At 36.9% G+C, this 20,131-nt stretch overlaps 1 protein-coding gene across 2 annotated transcripts in view; it reads left to right on the forward strand.

Annotated features, from left to right (window-relative positions):
• TRIM33 (tripartite motif containing 33) overlaps positions 1–20,131 on the forward strand; it is a gene marked incomplete at its 5' end in the record, with an annotated part of 70,623 nt that overhangs the window by 14,757 nt on the left and 35,735 nt on the right. For both annotated transcript variants that reach the window (XM_080916182.1, XM_080916183.1), the window contains 3 exons: positions 13,517–13,635; positions 14,031–14,175; positions 14,529–14,661. In XM_080916182.1, the coding sequence (XP_080772308.1) occupies positions 13,517–13,635; positions 14,031–14,175; positions 14,529–14,661 (397 nt within the window). The remainder of the gene's footprint in view (positions 1–13,516; positions 13,636–14,030; positions 14,176–14,528; positions 14,662–20,131) is intronic.

The following is a 20,131-nucleotide window of genomic DNA, read 5'->3' on the forward strand; positions in this document are numbered from 1 at the left end:
CCTGTTGGCTTTTATCACAAACACTTCTCATATATGGAGAGTAAAGATTCTTTCTTTGAGAAACAAATCTGGACATTTTACAAGGCATGGAGAACCTTATACTCGGTCATTGCCAACCACCCTGTGGTCATAAGGGCACTCTTTATAATGATGGATTGGATTTGTTCGAGGGCAGAGTCCTTCCTAGACTTAGCCATGGAAGGAAAGGTATTACAGTCAAACTGGTACCTATATGAACTCCTTTGTGACTAGGAAATGTAGCAAAGGGGTCTATGCCTTCTTGCACTAAGGAAATATTGCTCAGTTGCCTATAATCCCCATCCCTAAACCACTCACCCCTCCCTGAAAACAGGCACCTATGGATGGGTGGAATGGTCTACTGATGGTTCATCAACCACTGATAGAACCAAAAGTAATGGGAAGTGGCAGCATATAGACTCGAGGATGGAATGGCCGATTCTGAGGAAAGAACCATAAAATCCACACAGTACCATTGGCTATCAGACAACTAGGAAAACAAAAGGAAAAGATCTTCCCCAATTCATGGTGTCTATGTAATGGTATAGATAGGGTCATCAAAATGGAAAACCACTAATGGGCAGATTAATGGCAAAGATATCTATCTGGTCATGGGAGGGCTGAATGGAAATGGTAAAACCTAGCAAAACTTAGCAAAGCATCAAATTTTATGTAGCTCATACAGGCAAGAGAGACAAAATAATAAAATTAATGAAATACTGGATAAATTGGCATTAAGTTTAATTAAGAGCCATGTGCCACACCCCCAGTTTACTGCACTAAATACAATTAAAATTACTGTACTGATTTTTACTTTGTGACAGATTCTGAGAACATCTTTAGAGGATCATTATAATTTCTATCTTAATATAGCCTCTCCAGTTATGGAGAGTTGTGAGCTGCCATGTAGGTGCTGGGACTCAAACCCAGGTCCCCTAGAAGATCAGCCAGCTCTTAACTGAGCCATCTCTCTAGGCATGTGTTACCCACTCCCCTCACTGTTTGTATGATGACATTTTCCCTCAACTCTTCTATTTTGAATGTATTTATACCATAAACTGTCTTTTATTTACAGCATATATAGTTAGATCTTGTTCGTGTCTAGTCTAATGTAAGTTTTGTTTTGTTTGTTTCTGAGGCTTGAATTGAGAGCTGTGTTTGTGTTGTTACCACTGGGTTCTGACTTGGTACCAATGTCTGCTTTTTGGTTGGATTCTTTAATCTGTTCATACTTATGCTATTATTGGTAGAGTTGGATTTATACCTGCCATTTTGGTTCATCTTATTTCTTAGGTATCATATGTTCATCTTCCAACATTACTCCCTGCATTTATTATTTTTGAGACAGAGTGTCATGTCCCAGCTCCCTTCCAACTTGGTATGTATCCAAGAATGACCTGAACTTTTTGCATCCTACCTCACCTCTTAAATACTGGGATTACAGGTGTGTGCCCATAATTCACTTTCTGAGGTGCTAGAGATCAAGCTCAGCATCAAGATCGTACATACTTCCGGCATGATAGGCAAGCACCTAACAACGAATTACATTCCTGCCCCTACTGCCTAATCCAGATGCCGTTCCTCCTCACTTCTAGCGCTCTCAGTTATTATTTACTGATTTTTGCCTAATAATTTAAGGGAACCATTTTAGCAAAGTTTATATTCTGGATTGTGAAACCTGATGTCTGCACTGGCCGTTGTGATTTTCATAAGAGGTAGTGTGGTTTTAGCAGGTTTATTACTACTGATTTCTGTTGAATGCTGTCTGTTGTCACAGCTAGTGGTTAGGCTATGGTAACTGGGTGGGGTGTGGGGTGTGTGTGTGTGTGTGTGTGTGTGTGTGTGTGTGTGTGTGTGTGTGTTGGGCATTGTTGTAGTTAATTGTCCCCATCTGTCCAATCCATTCGTGTGCCCCACCCCCACCACAGGTTGAGGTGAATCTTAGAGATTTGTTCTGACCCCAGAAGAATGCTTTTTAGTGGCCTGTCTTGTCAGCTCTGATTTCATTTGTTCTGTGGTATTACCATCTTAACTGTGTGCCACCAAAATTTCCTGTTTTTAAGAGTGCTCCTAGGCCTGACTGTTTAAATATATATATTTCTGTTTCAAATCAAGTCAGTTTTGGGGTAAAGAGTTTGATAGTCCTTTGTTCTTAGGGCCTTCTTAGGGATTCATAGCCTTCCACCTGTGTGTGTCTGCATATGCACACATCTATGATTTTTGTTTGTTTTTGGTTTTGTTTTTTCCCCCCTCTCACTGGTTCCACTGTGTTTTTTTGAATTTTAGAGAACGAAGACAGGATAACCTTTGATAACAGTTTTTGCCTTTCACCTTTTTGTGACAGTTTTTTTGTTTTGCCACAGAGTATGTGATCTTAGCTGGACTTGCAGGGATTCTTCTTTGCCTTCCATCTTGATGTAGTAGTACTGTGATTATATCACACACCCTTTTTTCTATGTGCCTGGGGATTCTAATACAGGCTCTCACATTTGTGCAAGTTGAATTTGAGTCATCTCAGCCCTCTTGATTCTTGAGCCTCTGCTTTGGAGTGCTAGATGGGAACACTGTTTTAATTCTTGATGACATGAACAAGATACTTAGCAGAGGGAGCCATAGCTATTGGTTTCATTGGACTGGCTTTCATAGAATTAATTCTTTGTCCTACAAGTGAACTGCTTCAGCATTTTTTGATCTGCAGTGCTTGGGGCAGAATCTTTGCACTGGGAGTTGGGGGAAGAAGATATGGCTACACTGTCTTAGCTTTGGAGTTTGGATGAGAAATGCTTGTGGCTGGTCCTTCCTGGGGAGGACACTGTAGTTCTTGACCTGACATTGGTGGATAATGTCTTTTTGGCTGTGTTTAACTGGAATGTTGCTTTCTGAGAAGAGGTTGGGGAGTGGGTTATGGTTTAAGTGTCTTAGACTTCAGTTTTAATTTTTTCCAGTTAGTCTTTTAATTTGTATTTGGCAGTGTTTTTATTATTAGCTCTATTTGATTATCAATGTGTCACAGCTTAAATATTCTACATGTGCCTTCATGTGAGTTACCAAGATTTCTAAAAAGATTTTTATTTAAGATTTTATAATTTAATATAGTGATTTTACTAGTTTAGTTTCTCTTTTCTTTTCTTTTCTTTTCTTTTCTTTTCTTTTCTTTTCTTTTCTTTTCTTTTCCTTTCTTTTCTTTCTTGACAGAGTCTTGCATTGTATCCCTGGCTAGCTTGGAACTTACAGAGATCAGCCTACTTCTGCCTCCTGAGTTAAAGATTTGTTTTTGTTTTTGTTTTTTTAAATTAATGTGTATGTGTGTTTCTGTATGGATATGGGTACATGAGTGTTCATGGAGTCCAGAGATGTCAGATTCCCCTAGGGCTGGAGTGAGGTGGTTGTGAGCCACTCTATATGGGTGTTGGGAATTAAGTTCTGAAAATGCAGTAAATACTCTTAACGCCTGAGCATTTTCTCCAGCTCATTTAGTTTCTTAATGTTTGTTCTAAATAAGATATTTATAACTTTTAATTTGTTTTTATTGATGTGGAGCAAGTTATAGAAACTTTAGGCTGAATGTGACATGCCTGTGATCCCATGTACAGCACTTGACTGGGGCAGGAGGATTGGCAGTTCCAGGCCAGACTGAGCAAAATATGAGATCATCTTTACAAAAGGTTTTCTCTGAAGACATCACTTGCTAGTGATTTTGATCTCAATTGTCCTTTGTTACTAAGAGTAGATGTTTTTAGGTTCATCGAGAGATTCTGTTCCATAAACATAAGGTAGAAAACAAAGGAAGATATCCATACACAAACAAGCTCAACTTCACATGCATGTACACACTTGGGCACAGCTCCTGTGTGCATACACATGTACGTAGACCTTTGCCTAAGCAAAAAATGTAAGTGCTTATTATGTGTGTGTATGTGTACAGATGTGCTGATGCCCTCAGAGGCAAGAGGTGCTGCATCTCTTTGGAACTTTAGTTAGAATCAGTTATAAGCTAAGCTGTAACCAAACTCTGGTCCTCTGCAAGGACAGTACTTGTTTTTAATTTCAGCCCTTAAACAAAAATTTAAGTGAACTCCAGTTCTGTTAAAAGCCTGATGAAGTTTAACAGGGACATAAAACATTTCATCTTTGTTTTATAAGCTTAGTCCTATTAAAATTTTACTAAAAGTAGAGTGACATTTTGAGAAATGACCAGGCAACTCTTACCAAAAAAAAAAGCCCATTTAATTGGGGCTGGCTTATAATTTCAGAGGGTTAGTCCATTATCATAGTGGGAAGCACTGCAGTGTGCAGACAGACTTGGTGCTGCAGGAGCTGAGAGCTCTACCTCTTAATCCACAGGCAGCAGAAGTAAAGTGTTACACAGCATAGCTTGAGCTTCTATGAGACCTCAAAGCCTTCCTCCACAATGGCATACTTCCTCCAACAAGGCCACACTTCTTAATAGTGTTCCTCCCTATGAGCCAGTGTGTGTGTGAGGGTCGCTGGGGGGAGCATACCTATTCAAACTACCACAGGTGAATAATGTTTCTTGTTGTGTTTCTGTGTGCATGATATGGTTAATGTATGTTTACCACATTTAGAAAACCTATTTTTCTATTGATGGACATCTTGTTTTTATTCCATATGGTTACTAGTGCTGTGATAGACAAGGGGAATTCAGTTATCTGATTTCATTTCCTTCAACTATATACCCAAGAATGGGATAGTTGAATTAAAAGGATGTGTTGTTTTAGTTTTTAAGAACCTCCATTCTGTTCTGTATAATTGCTGTGCTAATTGTATGTTCTCATCAACAGTGCATAAGACTTTCTCTTTTGCTTCCCCAACAGCATTTATAGTCTTTTTTTTTTTTAAATTATAGCTATTCCAACTGGAGTACAATCATAACTTACTGTGGTGGTGGTGTGTGTTTGTTGTTATCAGTGATGTAAGTTTTCCATTACATTTTGTGTGTGTGTGTGTGTGTGTGTGTGTGTGTACGTGTACACAAGTGTAGATGATAGAAGATGACTTTCGGGCAGTTGGTTTTCTTCTATGTTGTGGATCATGGGAATTGAATTCAGGTCTTTGGGCTTGCTGACAAGTAGCTTTACTACATTCTGAGCTTTACATCTTACCGTCCTTAAAATTTTTATATAGTTGCTGTTGACCATTTGTATGTTTTGATCATGGGTCCATTCATTTGTTGATTGCTAGGCTAGTGCTCAGTTACTAAGCTTCATCCTCATACTTTATTTGTCCATTTTTAGTTTGGATTACAACTACTACTGATGTTGGCTGTTGTTTTACTTATATATTCTGAGTTAATTCCTGGGTCAGATGATTAATTTGCAGATACTTTTCCCATCGGGAAGATCTTACATAACACGGCATTGTTCTGGTTTTGTTGTCTTTGTTTTTGAATCTTCTATGGTTATATATGTGATTTGACCTTCCTGGATAATTTGCTTTTTGTTGTTCTGTTTTAATATCTTCCAGATTTTACTTACTTTCTGCCTCCTCTCCCCCTCCTCCATTTTTTAAACTCAGGTTTTCTTTATGTAAAGGTGTTTGTCTACATACATGTCTGGGTACCATGTGCATGCAGTGCATTCAGAGGCCAGAAGAGGGCAGTAGATCTTTGGAAACTAGAATTATAGATAGTTGTGAGCTGTCATGTCAGTTAAACCCAGGTCCTTTGGAAGAACAGCCAGTGCTTTTAGTGACTCAGCCATCTCTCCAGCTTCTCTTCAATTTCACATATATTAGTTAATGTTTAAATGTTTAAATATGGCCTCTCATGGCCATTCTGTTCTTTTACTTTGTTGCCAATTGTTTTGTCATAGTTTTTTTTTTTTTAAACACTTCTCACCTGCTTTTCATATTTCTTTTTTTTTGCTGTTACCTCTATCTTTTGCTACTTTTCAGGGCAGGCAGTTAATTAAACACAGGACTTACAAGCCTAGGGGGAATGCTTTATCCTGAAATATATTGCAGACCTTAACTTACCTGGTGTCTTAGTCAGGGTTTCTATTCCCGCACAAGCATCATGACCAAGACACAAGCATCACGACCAAGAAGCAGGTTGGGGAGGAAAGGGTTTATTCAGCTTACACTTCCATATCGCTGTTCATCACCAAAGGAAGTCAGGACTGGAACTCAAGCAGGCCAGGAATTAGGAGCTGATGCAGAGGCCATGAGGGATCTTACTTAACTAGCTTGCTTCCCCTGGCTTGCTCAGCTTGCTTCCTTATAGAACCCAGGTCTATCAGCCCAGGGATGGCACCACCCACAATGGGCTGGGCCCTCCCCACTTGATCGCTAGTTGAGGAAAATGCCTTACAGCTGGATCTCATGGAGGCATTTCCTCAACTGAGGCTCCTTTATCCATGAGTAACTCTAGCTTGTGTTAAGTTGACACAAAACCAGCCAGTACACCTGGATTATTTAATTCAGACTTTCTACAATTTAATGTACAGGACACTCTCATTACCTGGCCTGTCACTGAGTTACTAGGGGCCATATATGTGAATTCTAGCAGTTTCTTCCTTCAACTAAAAGATACATGTATCTTTTTAAGAATCTTTATATATTTTCTGAGGGAGAAGCTTGTTTATGATTAAAAGATGCAAATTACTACTTAAAAGATATCAGAAGGAAAATCTAGGGCTGAGTAAAAAGATTGTAGGTCATTGAAAGAACGGATAATTAAATATATATTTAAAGGAAATTACAATGATGAGAAGTTAATTGAATGATTAATTGAAAAGTATTTTGTTTCAGTTATATGTTTATATACTTCAGTTTGAAATGTTGGAAAGTTGTTTTCTGCATCTTAAAACTCTTAAGATGTATGAATACTGACTTACTCAAGGGTTCTGTGTCTTGGCTGTAAGACCTTATGCATGCTGGATAAGCTTCCTACCATTGAGATACATCCTCATCTAGCTCAAGCCTTCTGTCCTTTACTCTTTTAGTAATCAAAGTTGCATTCTTTGATTTACTTACATCCCAGTGGTTCAGATGAGAAGTTATACAGTATTTATCCAAACCTACTTGTTACATCCTGACCAAAAAAACCTTCCCCTTATTTTGAATAATTGTGTATTTTCCATGAAAACCACATAGAAACCTGATAATCATCTAGAATTCTTAATTCTTAATTTCCTTAGCTATAACTCTTACTGTATCATCATTATAAAGTCACTTTTTTGTTTTTGTGTGTATGAATTTTGTGTGTTGTGCTTCCTCAGAAGCTGTATACTTTGCCTTTTTCAAAAATGGCCGTGTGTGTGTGTGTGTGTGTGTGTGTGTGTGTGTGTTATGTGTCAGCCTGGAAGAACTATTTATCTGTTTACATGAGGGAAGACAAAACGATAAAACGATAATAACTAGATCCTGAAGCAAGAGGTCACTGATCTTTTCTGTAGAGATTTTAATAGTAGTGGAAGTAATATATAATAGCAACAGATGTAGAGAGGATGATGGTTTTTCTTTGTTACCAGGAACTCACCAGTTAGACCAAGCTGGCTAGCCAGCAAATCACAGGGATCATCTTCCTTTCTATTTCCAGATTTAACTACCACCATACCTGGCTTTTTAAGTATGTGCTGGGGATCAGGTTCTCAAGCACCTTACTCACTGAATTCTTCTCCCTCTAGCCCCCATTTAAGCCCATTTGATTCTGTTGCATTTTCTTTTTTTATTTTTTTAAAGATTATTATTTAAAGTTTATAAGTGTTTTTGTCTGTATCACATGCATGATGTACTGCGGAGTCCAGAACTGTGAATCAGATTACCTGGAACTGAAATTACATGCGGTTGTAAAATGTCCCAGGGGTGAGTTGAACATAGGTCCTATTGGAGAACAGCCAGTGCTTTTAATCTCTAAGTCATCTAGCTCTACACAGGTTCCTTTTTAATTTAACCAGTTAATTTATTACATATTCATTTTACTTTTTAAAAATTATGAGTAGATATGTTTAGGTGTGTGTGCTGGTGGTGCCTGGGGCTGAAGGCATTGGATTACCCAGAACCAGTTACAGATGGTTGTGAGCCACCTGATGTAGGTGCTGGCAACCAAATTCAGGTCCTTTCCCAAGAGCAACAAGTGCTGTTACCCATTGATCCAGCTCTCCAGGTCCTTGATTTAATTTAGAAAAGCATGTATTTAGGTGTATGTATTTGTGTGTGTTTGTACATGTATGTAGGTGCCTGCCTTGCAAAAGACAGAATAGGGCATGGGCTGGAATTACAGGCAAGTTGTGAGCACCCTGGAAATGCTGCTTTCCTTTCCAAGAGAAGCAAGTTCTTTTAACCAGTTAGATTACATTTCACTTTCCCCCTCTCACATCTATATCTTATTTTCTTGAAGTAATTTCTCTTAATGTACTCCTGGCCATTCTAGAGCTTGCTATGTAGACAAGGCTTACCTTGAAACTCTCTTGTCTCTGCCTCCCAACTTTAGGGATTAGAGGAGTGTCCAATCTTGCCCAGCAACTTACTTGTTAGATTTATTTATTATTTTTTTAAAATTTTATGTGTGCGAATATTTGAGTGCATATGTGTGTGTAAATGCATATTTCCCTATGGCTCTCCATACATTGTTTTGGTTGATCCTTTCCCATCTTAAGTTCCCCATATCTCGGCCTCCTATCCCTCCTTAAATCTTTGTTCTCTTAGTATTTTCACGTCTGTTTTCATTTCCTACATGTTCTACTGTTACTGCCCAGCCCACTTTATCCCCATTCCTGTGGGCTATTTTTAGTTATCTGGCCTTTACGTATACTTCTATAGAAACATACTACTTTCCATTAATTATTTATAATTAACTTTTTATCACGTTATCAATTTAAAACTTTTGCACTATGTTTGAATATGCTATAAAATTTAGAAGTTAGGATCTGCATATGGGAGAATATACTGTCTTTCTGAACCTGGTCTACTTCAGTTAATATATCTTCCATTTTCCTGAAGATTTAATAGTTTTCTTTTTCTTTGGCCTAATAAAATGCCATTGTGTATGTAAATTACATTTTCGTTACTCATTTATCAGTTTTTCTGTAGTGGTTCCAGTTCCTAGTTGTGTGTAGAGCAGCAATAAATATAGCCATATAAGCATCTCTGTAGTGTGCTATGGAGTCCTTCGGGACATGCTCAGGAGTGATAGAGCTGGATCGTATGGTAGTTCTAGTTTTAGTTTTTCTGAGATGTTTCCACACTGATTTCCATGGTAGCTATATCTAGTTACATGCTCATCAACATTGAATAGTTTTATTTCCTCAAACCCTTCCAACTTTTAATTTTATGTATGATTGTCATTCTTTCGATTGTGGTGAGTTGGAATTTCAAGGTAGTTTCAATTTGTTTTTTTTTGTTCATGCCCCAGTCTAAGGATTTAACATTTCTCAAGTATGTGCTATAGATCTTCAGATTTTGATTTTAGGTCTTACGTGCCTTTAATCTATTTATATGTTCCTATGTCCTTGAACAAGTTTTCTCCTCTCTGAATCTGTTTTTTTCACCTTTAAAATGGGAGCAGTACTTGATAGACTTAAGCGAAACTAATTACATACATTTTATAACCTGGTATTGTTGTAATTGCTGTATAGTGGTGTATTAATTTGATTCCAGAACTCAAGAGGCAGAGGCTGGTGGATCACTTGTGAGTTTACAAAGTGCGTTTCAGTCCAGCCATGACAGCATATTGAAAACATATTTCAAAAGGAAAAGGGTAGAGAAATTGCTCAGCAGAGGACCTGGGTTCTACTTCTAGCACCCCTTTGGTTACTTACAACTGTTTATAACTTCCAGACACCCATGCAGGCAAAATACTAATATGCATTACATATTAATAGATTTATTTAAAAAAAAGCAAAGATGACCCTTGTATTAATGAAAATTTAAATAAAAGTTGGGTATTATTGACTCCTGTCTATCATAGCCCCAGTTTACATATGAGAAAGTTAGATTGTTAAATAACAGTGCAGGGTAGAATACAGTTTAACTGGGCCCAGAGCATCAGACAGACGGGAAGTGGTAAAGAATTGTTTCTGTGCCCTCACTGCATTCATGGGCATTTGGGGAAGGGTTATTGAGTTTTGTTTTTGTGGATCAGAAAATCTTGAAATTCTCATCCATACCTTTAGAATAGTTACTGTCAAAGTATGGAGTGAAGCCCACGAGATCTGTAGCTTTCATGTGGCATCCACTGTGCTGTTAACCTGAAAGTAGTTACTGACATTCAAGTTCTAGGTCCTCAGTCTGTCTGTCTGTCTGTCTGCCTGTCTTCCTGCCTATCTATCTATATCTCTATCTATCTATCTATCTATCTATCTATCTATCTATCTATCTATCTATCTATCTATCTATCTATCTATCTATCATTCTTTTCTTCCTCCTTTCCTCTTTTCTTGATTGGCTCCTTGACTCAGAAATAATCTTAGCTTGGCACCCTTAAGAAAGGGATTATCGTTTTTAAAGTTGTGCTCTTACAAATGTATATTCATATAATATGAAATGAAGATGCTTTAAGAAAATTTAAGCCTATACAAAATTGTTCAGTTTTCAAATATTAAGCCTTTTAACTCTCAAGAATTCTTGGTAAATAAAATGCAATTTTCTATATTTGACTGATTTTGTTTTTTACTGATTTTTTTTTCCTTTACAACTTTATTTTTTTAAAAAGAGAGATACATGTACAGATTTTTAAGAGCATTTTGGAATAAAACTATATGGATATATTTTTGTCATTACTTGATATTTTTAAAGGTTTGATAGTATGCATTGAAATCTTACTAGTCACCATAAGCATGAAGTACATGTAAAACTAAATGTAACATGAAAATAGTCCAAGTTTTCTTGGTGTGTATAGGCTGAACATAATGATTTTTAAATACCAAAATTTGCCACAAGGCTATCTTCTTAGCTCTTGAGTTATTAATGATTTAAGGTCTAGGTGTACCCCACTATACACTTGTTGCTTTTTAAATTTTTTTAACATTAAAAGTTAAATGGCATTTCCTCCAGTTACATAAATGCTATTATCATATGAAGTAAGAGAATGTAGAGAATGAATATTTTCTGCCAGACCTGTTCCATTTCTTCATTTTCTATTTTAACATCTTAAATTTTGAAGTGGAACATGTATATATCTAAAACAAATATAATAAATGGAATTTAAATAGGGGCCAAGTTTAAAAGATAATTAGTGCTGGCTAACCATGTTTTTAAAGTATGTTCCATAATCTCTTGGCTTTTAGTTACTTTTGAAAAGGCTGACATAAGCAACACCATCATGTTGGCTTGTTTTCACAGTATATGTATGTCTCCTGGGAAATACTCTTTTTTTTTTTTAAAGATTTATTTTTATTTATATGAGTACACTGCAGCTGTCTTCAGACACACCAGAAGAGGGCATCAGATTTTGTTACACATGGTTGTGAGCCACCATATGGTTACTGGGAATTGAACTCAGGACCTCTGGAAGAGCAGTCAGTGCTCTTAACCGCTGAGCCATCTCTCCAGCCCAGAAATACCCCTTTAAAACAGTAGTTCTCAACCTGTGGTCTCAACCTCTTTGGGAGTGTAGGTCCTTTCACAGAGGTTGCTTAAGATCATTGGAAAGTGGATAATTTACATTAGGATTCTTAACTGCAGCAAAATGACAGTTATAAAGTAGCAATGAAGTAAGGAACTGGAGTAAAGGGTTGCTTTAGGAAGGTTGCACTGCTTTAGAATGAGGGAGGGTGTGTGTGTAGGTGTATGTATGTATGTATGTATATGTACTGCAAGTGTGTAAAAAATGGGGTGGGGTGAGTCAGTCTTTAGTTATGTTGTCCAGGCTAACTGTCAACATTCAAGTGATTCTTGAGTAGCTGTGATTACATGTGCTTTCCACCGTACTCGGACAGATTGAGACATTTTGTTTACATTTTTATTTTCTGTCAGAATGATTGTATAGATTCTATGGATTTTGTACTATGTAATTCTCGGAGACATTGTTATACTTTAGACTTTGCATGTGGTGTTTCCTAGAGTTGTGTGTCATACACCATAAACAACACTAATTTAGCCTTTGTTGGATTTATTTGTTTTGGTTTTGCTTATTTGTTTGGGTCTTGCTATGTAGCCCAGACTGGCCTTGAATTTAGGATCATTATATCTCTCATGTTTTAGGATTTGCAACATTTGCCATCATGTCCAGCATAATGTCTTTTATTAAGTTATGTGTGTGTGTGTCTGTGCGTATGGATATGTATATATGAGTGCAGGTGCTCTTGGAGGCCAGAGGGGTTAGAGCACCCTTGAACTGGAGTTACAGGCAGTTGTGAGTTACCTGACATGATGCTGAAATCATACCCAGGTTTTCTGGAATGTAGTCTGTGTTTATAACTGTTAAGCCATCTCATCAGCCTAGACCATGTGTTGTTGTATATGCACCTTCAGTTCAATGGTTGACATGTCAGTAGTTTGTTTTATTGACTTCTACGTTAATTTTTAATTCCTTGGGTTCAGTATATTACCTCAGCAGTTTATCCTGTCTACAAGACAGTAAAACATGAATAGGTAAAAACATGGGTGCTTTTTCTCCCACAATCATATAGATTATATCAAGTACCACTTTTATAGGATGTTTATTTTCTTCTCTTGTTATACCAAAGTCACCCTGGAGTTTGTTGATGTAGAGCACATATATCAGGTACTCTTAAAGTTCTGGAGGCAGGAAGTTTTTACTGGGCTAAAGGCCACATCCACAGGAGTGATTCCACAGGCTTTGGGTGAATAATTCATTCATTGTCTTCTTAGCTCTTAGTGGCTACCTTTCTTGGCACATCATTCTAGTCTTATGATTGTCTTCAGCTGATGTGCCATCTAATCTGCATTTGAGTGCTAGAGTGGGTAGCTCAGTGGTTAAGAATATTTGATCCTTTTCCAGAGGACCAGAATTCAGTTCCCAGCACTCACCCAAGGCTTTAAAACTGCCTGTAATTTCAGCTCCAAAGTATCTAACATCCTTTTTTATCTTCCTTGGGTACCTGTCTACACATGCACACCTGCCTCATTCTTACAGGTTCATTCTGAATAATTCAGAAATGATTCTGTATTAAGCACCTTAATGACATCTCCCTTCTCCCACTCGCCTTTTGAGTCAGGGTCTTAATTATATAGCCCTGGTTGTCCTGGAACTATGTAGACCAGCCTGGCCTTGAACTCACAGAGATTTGCTTGCCTCTGCCTCCTAAGTACTAGGATTAAAGGCAAGTGTCATCGCTGCCTATCTACAGTTTCTTTTACTCATTCATAGGGCCTTGAAGATTAGCATTTATTTTAGGGCTGTCAGCTAACCCTTTATTATAATACTTTTTTTTTAATGGGGAGCATTTTAATACATGTTTTATTTTTCCAAATGGGTATCATTTTCCTCCAGGGAAATAACTCAGGCTGCTTTGCAGACTTTCCTTTTCTTTTGAAGAACATAAACCCTTGCCTCTTCTTTTCTTTTTTTTTAAAGTTGGTGTAATACGGTGTCCAGTATGTCGTCAAGAATGCAGACAGATAGATCTTGTGGATAATTATTTTGTGAAAGACACATCTGAAGCTCCTAGCAGTTCTGATGAGAAATCAGAACAGGTATGCACCTCAGTGTTTCTTTATTTTCATGTATATTTTTCTTGTTAAAATGTAAATTATAAGAAAAATATTTAAGTAATTCAGGCATTTCTGCTATAGCTCTATTTTTCAAATTAGAAATTAAAGATTACTCTTCCATACCCTCAGACTTGGTGGAATAAAATAGTTATTGTTTAAAAAGTTTAAGTTTTACATAGATTTATGTTCAGAGTATTAGATTTTTACCTATCTAAATGTTTTATTGCTAAAGAAATACTTTGGAAGATATGGATAGCAAAGAGATTTTGTTTTATATAATGAACAAATGTTTTTAAGAGCAAGTTACAAAGTTTTCACTTACTTTGTTAATCCACATTTGGCAAATGTAATGTAGATTGTGTTTATTTCTTTTGTAGGTATGTACTAGTTGTGAAGACAATGCAAGTGCAGTTGGTTTTTGTGTGGAGTGTGGAGAGTGGCTGTGTAAGACATGCATCGAAGCACATCAGAGAGTAAAATTCACTAAAGACCATCTGATCAGGAAAAAAGAAGATGTCTCAGGTACGATCCATACAGTTGCCATTTTTAAAAAATGTGTGCATGTGCGTGTATGCACACGTTCACACTCAAGACCTAGTGCTTATTTGTGTTTGTCAGAGGACATCTCACAGGAATCCATTCTCTCTAGCATTTATGTTTCAGGGATTGAATTTTAGGCCATCAGTCTTGGCAGCATATGCCTTTATCACTGAGATGTCTTGCTTATCCCCATACACATTGTTTTAACAGTACATTTAATCTTTTGAGCTTAAAAATAGCATGTTCTACTTATGATTCTTGAATAATAGCACTGAAAAAAATAGAGAAAATTAGTCAAAAATCTTATTGTTCAAAAATGTTTTATTTTGTTACAGAGTCTGTTGGAACATCTGGTCAGCGTCCGGTATTTTGTCCTGTACATAAACAAGAACAGTTGAAACTATTCTGTGAAACATGTGATAGACTGACGTGTAGAGACTGTCAGCTATTGGAGCACAAAGAACATAGGTACAGAAGTCATAATTGTTTACTAAAAATTATTAGAAAAAGTACTGATATATTTGTTCTTAAATATTGGCCTCATATTTTGAGTATTTAAACCTAGATTTTCTCTCTCTCTTTTTAAAATATTTATTTAATGTATTTGAGTACACTGTAGTTGTCTTCAGACACACCAGAAGAGGGCATCAGATCCCATTACAGATGGTTGTGAACCAGCGTGTGGTTACTGGGATTTGAACTCAGGACCTCTGGAAGAGCAGTCAGTGCTTTTAACCTGAGCTGTCTCCCCAGCCCCAGATTTCATTTCTTGAAGCAATATATGTTTGATAAGACACTAATTCTCATGTTCATATTTAGTTATACTTGTTATGGCATATCATTAATGTGAGTTTGTGTTTATGAGATGGTAATTAATTATATTATTTCCTTTTCACTAGTTCAGTGGTTGAAATAAGGTTTTTCTAAATGCAATATATATAGGCTAGAGACTATGATGTGAAAAGGCAGTATTTGTATGGAGGTGACTGATAAAAGTTCTCATGTATGTGGCTGATACTATGTTTAATATCTAAGCATAAATACACTGGTTTCGCATTAAATGTATAATTGCAAGAAAAATATATAAACAAGTAAACACTACTTAGTATAGCTACTGTTACTGTGTAACTTTTTATTAACCACATTTTAACTGAATCAGCAATATTCATTCATATATTTACTTCATCAGAATTGTATTGGAGTTTTAGTTACATAACATTTTTATAAGCTTGCTTACTTTCCCTGACATTTGTTTGTTACAAATAATGGGTGTAATAGTTTTATTTACAAAAACTAGAATTATCTTTTTTTAAGAGTAGATTTTATGAACGGATTAAAGTACATTTTTCTCAGTCTTCCGGCAAGAAAGGGTAGTAAATGAGTATCTACTTCAAATTTCCACCTTCCCCTATTATTCTTTTAATAAGGTCTTGCTGATTTACCCAAGGTGGTTTCCAGTTTATAATATTCCTGTCTTAATCAGACTCCTAAGCAGCTGGGATTATAGGAATGTACAAGTATGCCTGGAGTGAATATGTTTCTTAATTGTATATTTACTTCAGTGAATTTATTGAGTCCAGTGGATGTCACCTAAGTGCCAATGGTTATATTTTATGCTGGGCACTTTCTCAGTACCAAGTGTTCATTTAGTTCATGAAGTATTAAGGTGCTGGTGCTCCATCTGTGCTCTCAGGAGGCTTTGGTAATTTGTACAAGTGGTATAGCCATGAGTACCAGTGCTCTAAGTCTCTTTATATGTTCATCTCTCCCCATATTATGTAGAGACTATAATACTACAATATATCAAAAGCTCCTTTCCCCCAAGAGAACGCTCACTGTAAAAATGCATTTTCTAACTCTTTATAGCCTTAATTTATTATATTCAGACCTATCTCATCTTTCTTCTGCAACTAGACTACCTGAAGTGACTAACTTGTGGAGGACTTTATCTTTAAGCGTAAATCACAATAGTATTTGTCATCTAATTATCTTAGCAAGACACTCATTTATCTTTGTCACAGCTTCAGCTAGATTTTTGGTCTCTCAAATTTCTTATACAGTGTTTGTTTGCTTGTTTGCTTGTGTATGTATTTATTTATTTATTTGCTTGTTTGCTTATTTATTTATATGTTGATTGATTGATTGATTGATTGATTAGTTGATTTTTCAAGACAGGATTTCTCTGTGTAGTCCTGGTTATCCTGGAGCTCATTGTTTTAGATCACGTTGGCCTCGAACTCAGAGCTTTGCTTTTTTTTGCATCCTGAGTGTGTGAATTAAAGGTGTATGGCCACCACCACCCCGGTATTTTTTTGTTTTAACTACAGTTAACTATTTTCAGAGGGGGGTATAAAGCTCAGTGTGGGAGCCAGAGTATAGTTTAGAGAATTTGTTCTCTCCTATCATGAATTCCAGAAATTGACTTAAGTTGCTAGGCTTTGCAGTAAGTGTCTTTATCCTGCTGAGCCATCTCTCAGGCTATCTTGTATTATAAAGTTATTGGTGAAGAGGGTAAGAAAAGGGAGATGGCATACTCTTACCTGTGATAAATTAGCTTCATTGGTCATTGCTTAAAGGAGTAGAGGGTTCATGGGTAGGAAATAGTAGGTAGAAGAGTAGCTTCAATACCCTCCCACCTTGAAGATTAACTATCGTCTATTCCCTTTACCAGTTACATCTTAGTCCTAATTATATTACTGTGTTCTTGTTTTCTGTTGTTTCCCCTCTTCTCTTTTTAGGTTGCCTAGACTTGCTAGGTAGATCATGCTGGCCTCAAACCTTTAAGGGGCCTCCTGCTTCTGTTTCCTAAGTGCTGGGATTACTAAGTGTTCTACCCTATCCAGACCTAATGTATGGTCTTGAATATGAGGGTGAGGTGGGGGTTTTGATAAACCCTTTTCTTCTCCTACATTCAGCTTTAGGATGTTTCTATGTTTTTATATGTTTGTTTTATTCTCAGTGTGAACAGTTTTTTGACACCAAGTAAATGTTCTTTCATTCACTTAGAACGCCTATGTATCTGTAGTTTGTTTGGTTCAACTGATTAAAGATTCTTTGATGGGGTGCCCCTACTTCAGAAACCATTTATAAATTGGGTTATGAGTCATAGAACCCTAGGATTTCCTCAATTTACAATTGAAAATTATGACGATATTTTAAATACAAGTGAATAGCCATATAATGAGATATTAGGGCAACTCTGGGAGAAGGGATGTGTCAGTAGCTTCGTTATACATATGTTCGTTAACCTACAAGTTCTCCGAATTTTGCCTTTTTAAAAAAGTGCAGATTCATTATATAGGCATTGTAAAGTAAGTCATTGGTCATTTGTGATCAGCTCAGTCTTCAAGCCATTCCTTTTAAGTTTAGAGGGACAGTGATAAAGTTCCCTAATGACATAGCACTTAGAATGTTCCCTATCTTTTTAAGAGAAATACCACACTACCATATCTTTCTCTTGTGTTTGCACTTCCATTTTGTTTTGGTGCCTGCTTTTTGAGGCTGTATAATCTTGGCTGTACTCAGAATTGCTTGGGTAGCTTATATTGGCCTCAAACTTGCTGAGCTGCCATAGCCTTTCCAGGCCTATAAGCCCATTGTACTTTGCCTGGATGTATAATTGTAGAATGTATTTAAAAAGCTTTGTCTTGCCAGGTGGTGGCAGTGGCACATGTCTTTAATCCCAGCACTTCAGGGCAGAGGCAGGTAGATCACTGAGTTTGAGGCTTGTTTACAGAGGGAGTTCTAGGACAGCAAGGGCTACACAGAGAAATTCTTGTTTTGAAAAACAAAATAAGAGCAAAACAACAACCACAAAAGCTCTGTTTCCCATTAATACAAAGAAGTTGTAACTGGTCTGTCTGTTTTGAGGCTGTTACGTTAAAATTTTTTTCTGCATTTAGTTGAAGTATGTTGTTAATAAAATTTTAGGAGCAACAACAAAATACTTTTAAGTAGTTCAGCTAAAGTAGGAAAGGTAAAAGTTTCAGTGCACCATACATGATATAATCTTATTTCTATTTTTTTCTTCAACATCTGTTCACAAGGCCACTTTACTTCTGATACCATTTTCAGAGTACAGTAAAAGCCCAGTGTAAGTGGCATACTCCACAGTGTGGTGGCCTTCTAAAGAGGATACTGGTCACTCCGGCCGTATTGTCTGTAAACTATGCAATATTTTGTTTACCTAGAATAGTTTGATAGAACCTAATCAAAAGATGGCAGTAGCTCTTCAGTTGATTCCAAAGTTACCATTATGAGGAAAGGGGGACTTGCTTATAGGTATGATGAGTACTGGTTTTCATTCTCCTGTAAAAATATTTACATGTTACAGGGTACTCTGGGGGAGTTTTCTTTCTACATTACGGTCTCTATCAGTACCTGAACATGTGATGATTATTCCAGGTTTCAGGATTAATTTATTTCCCCCAGGAAGACAGCCTTGACTAATGTCCATTAGCAGCTAACTTTTTTTCCCCCAAATGGTCTCTATTATCTCTCATTGTCTAGAGGTTTTCTACTCCAAAACTCTAATGCTTGTCATTAGGTAGCTCTTACAGGCTTTTGCCACAAGCTGTAGTCTGCATAACAGCGTTGTCACGTACTTCCAGAAGTCACGTTAAGTGTGTATCGTATATTTTGAGTATGGCCCAAGAGTATTGAGAAACTCAGACTTTTGAATCATAGATGTAGCCTGCCTTTCTTCAGGCGTCATTAAAGTATTGGCTTCTTTCAGGTATTTCTCCCTCCCCCACCCACCTCCTCCTGTTAAGGGGTGTGTGTGTGTGTGTGTGTGTGTGTGTGTGTGTGTGTTAGTTACTTGGTTCTTCAAGACAGAATTTTACTGTATAACTCTGATTGTCCTGGAACTCACTTTGCCTTTGCACAGTGCTTGGATTTTGAACTGGGATTTTTTTCCAGCATACTATGTGTGGTATGCAGTAGATGGTAGAATGCTCTCTCAGTAGTAGACAATTGCAAGGAGATAGACTTTTCTAGTAGTTGCTAAAGTTTTGTACGTGAGGGGGGCGTGAACAGTACTTTTGGAGGCCACAGGACCGATGTTTCTTTCACTCCTTCTTTCCACCTTGTTTCTGGGACAAGGATCTCTTGTTTCTGCTGCTGTGCTATGGGTCCCATGCTGTCAGTTCTGTCTGCCTCATCTCACTGTAGGTGTGTGGGACTGCAGATGTGTGCCACCACAGTCAACTTTTACATAGGCTTTAAGCATCGAAATAAAAGTTGTTTAAATAATGTTAGGTGCTAATGATATTTCCATATGTAAAACGTCAGATATCTTTTAAAGTCCAAATAATTGCAAATAAATCTTGGGCTTTTTGTTTAGCTTTTAGAACAGTGATGAAAGCAATGTTTTATCTGTGAAATACTATACTCTCAGGCAATTTCTAAGAACTTCAGTTATTATTGGACAGGCCTTTAGAAACTTTAATTGGGTTTATTAGTGAGCACATATATTGACCATTGCATTTAAATCACTCTTTTACTATTAATATATTGTATTATTACACTCCAGACCTATCTGCAACAAGTCTCTTAACCAAATCATGACAGTAAGATGGTGATTTAAATTACCCAGTAGATAATATATATTAACTGTGAAATAGTGTTCTTTTTATATGAAGGCAGGGTGTAGTTGACTCTTTCTACATTGAAGCATCTTGGTTATGGGGAACCTTAGTAAAGTGGGAAAACATGAGCAAGATCAATTACTGAGTGTGACTATTTGAACCAGCTGTGTGCTTTTGAAGCTAAGACCTTATCATGGACTGTTGAGGTGATGGCATTACTTCTTTCAAGTGTTACTCTTTGTTAGTCTCTCTGACCTATTCACCTTTTCAATAATCCATACCAGGATTTTTGTGCAGAGAATATATTGGTACTAGCTTCTTTAAAAACACTGGTTTGTTTACCAGGCTTA

Source organism: Micromys minutus, assembly GCF_963924665.1.
Source record: "Micromys minutus genome assembly, chromosome: 4".
NCBI lineage: Eukaryota > Metazoa > Chordata > Mammalia > Rodentia > Muridae > Micromys > Micromys minutus.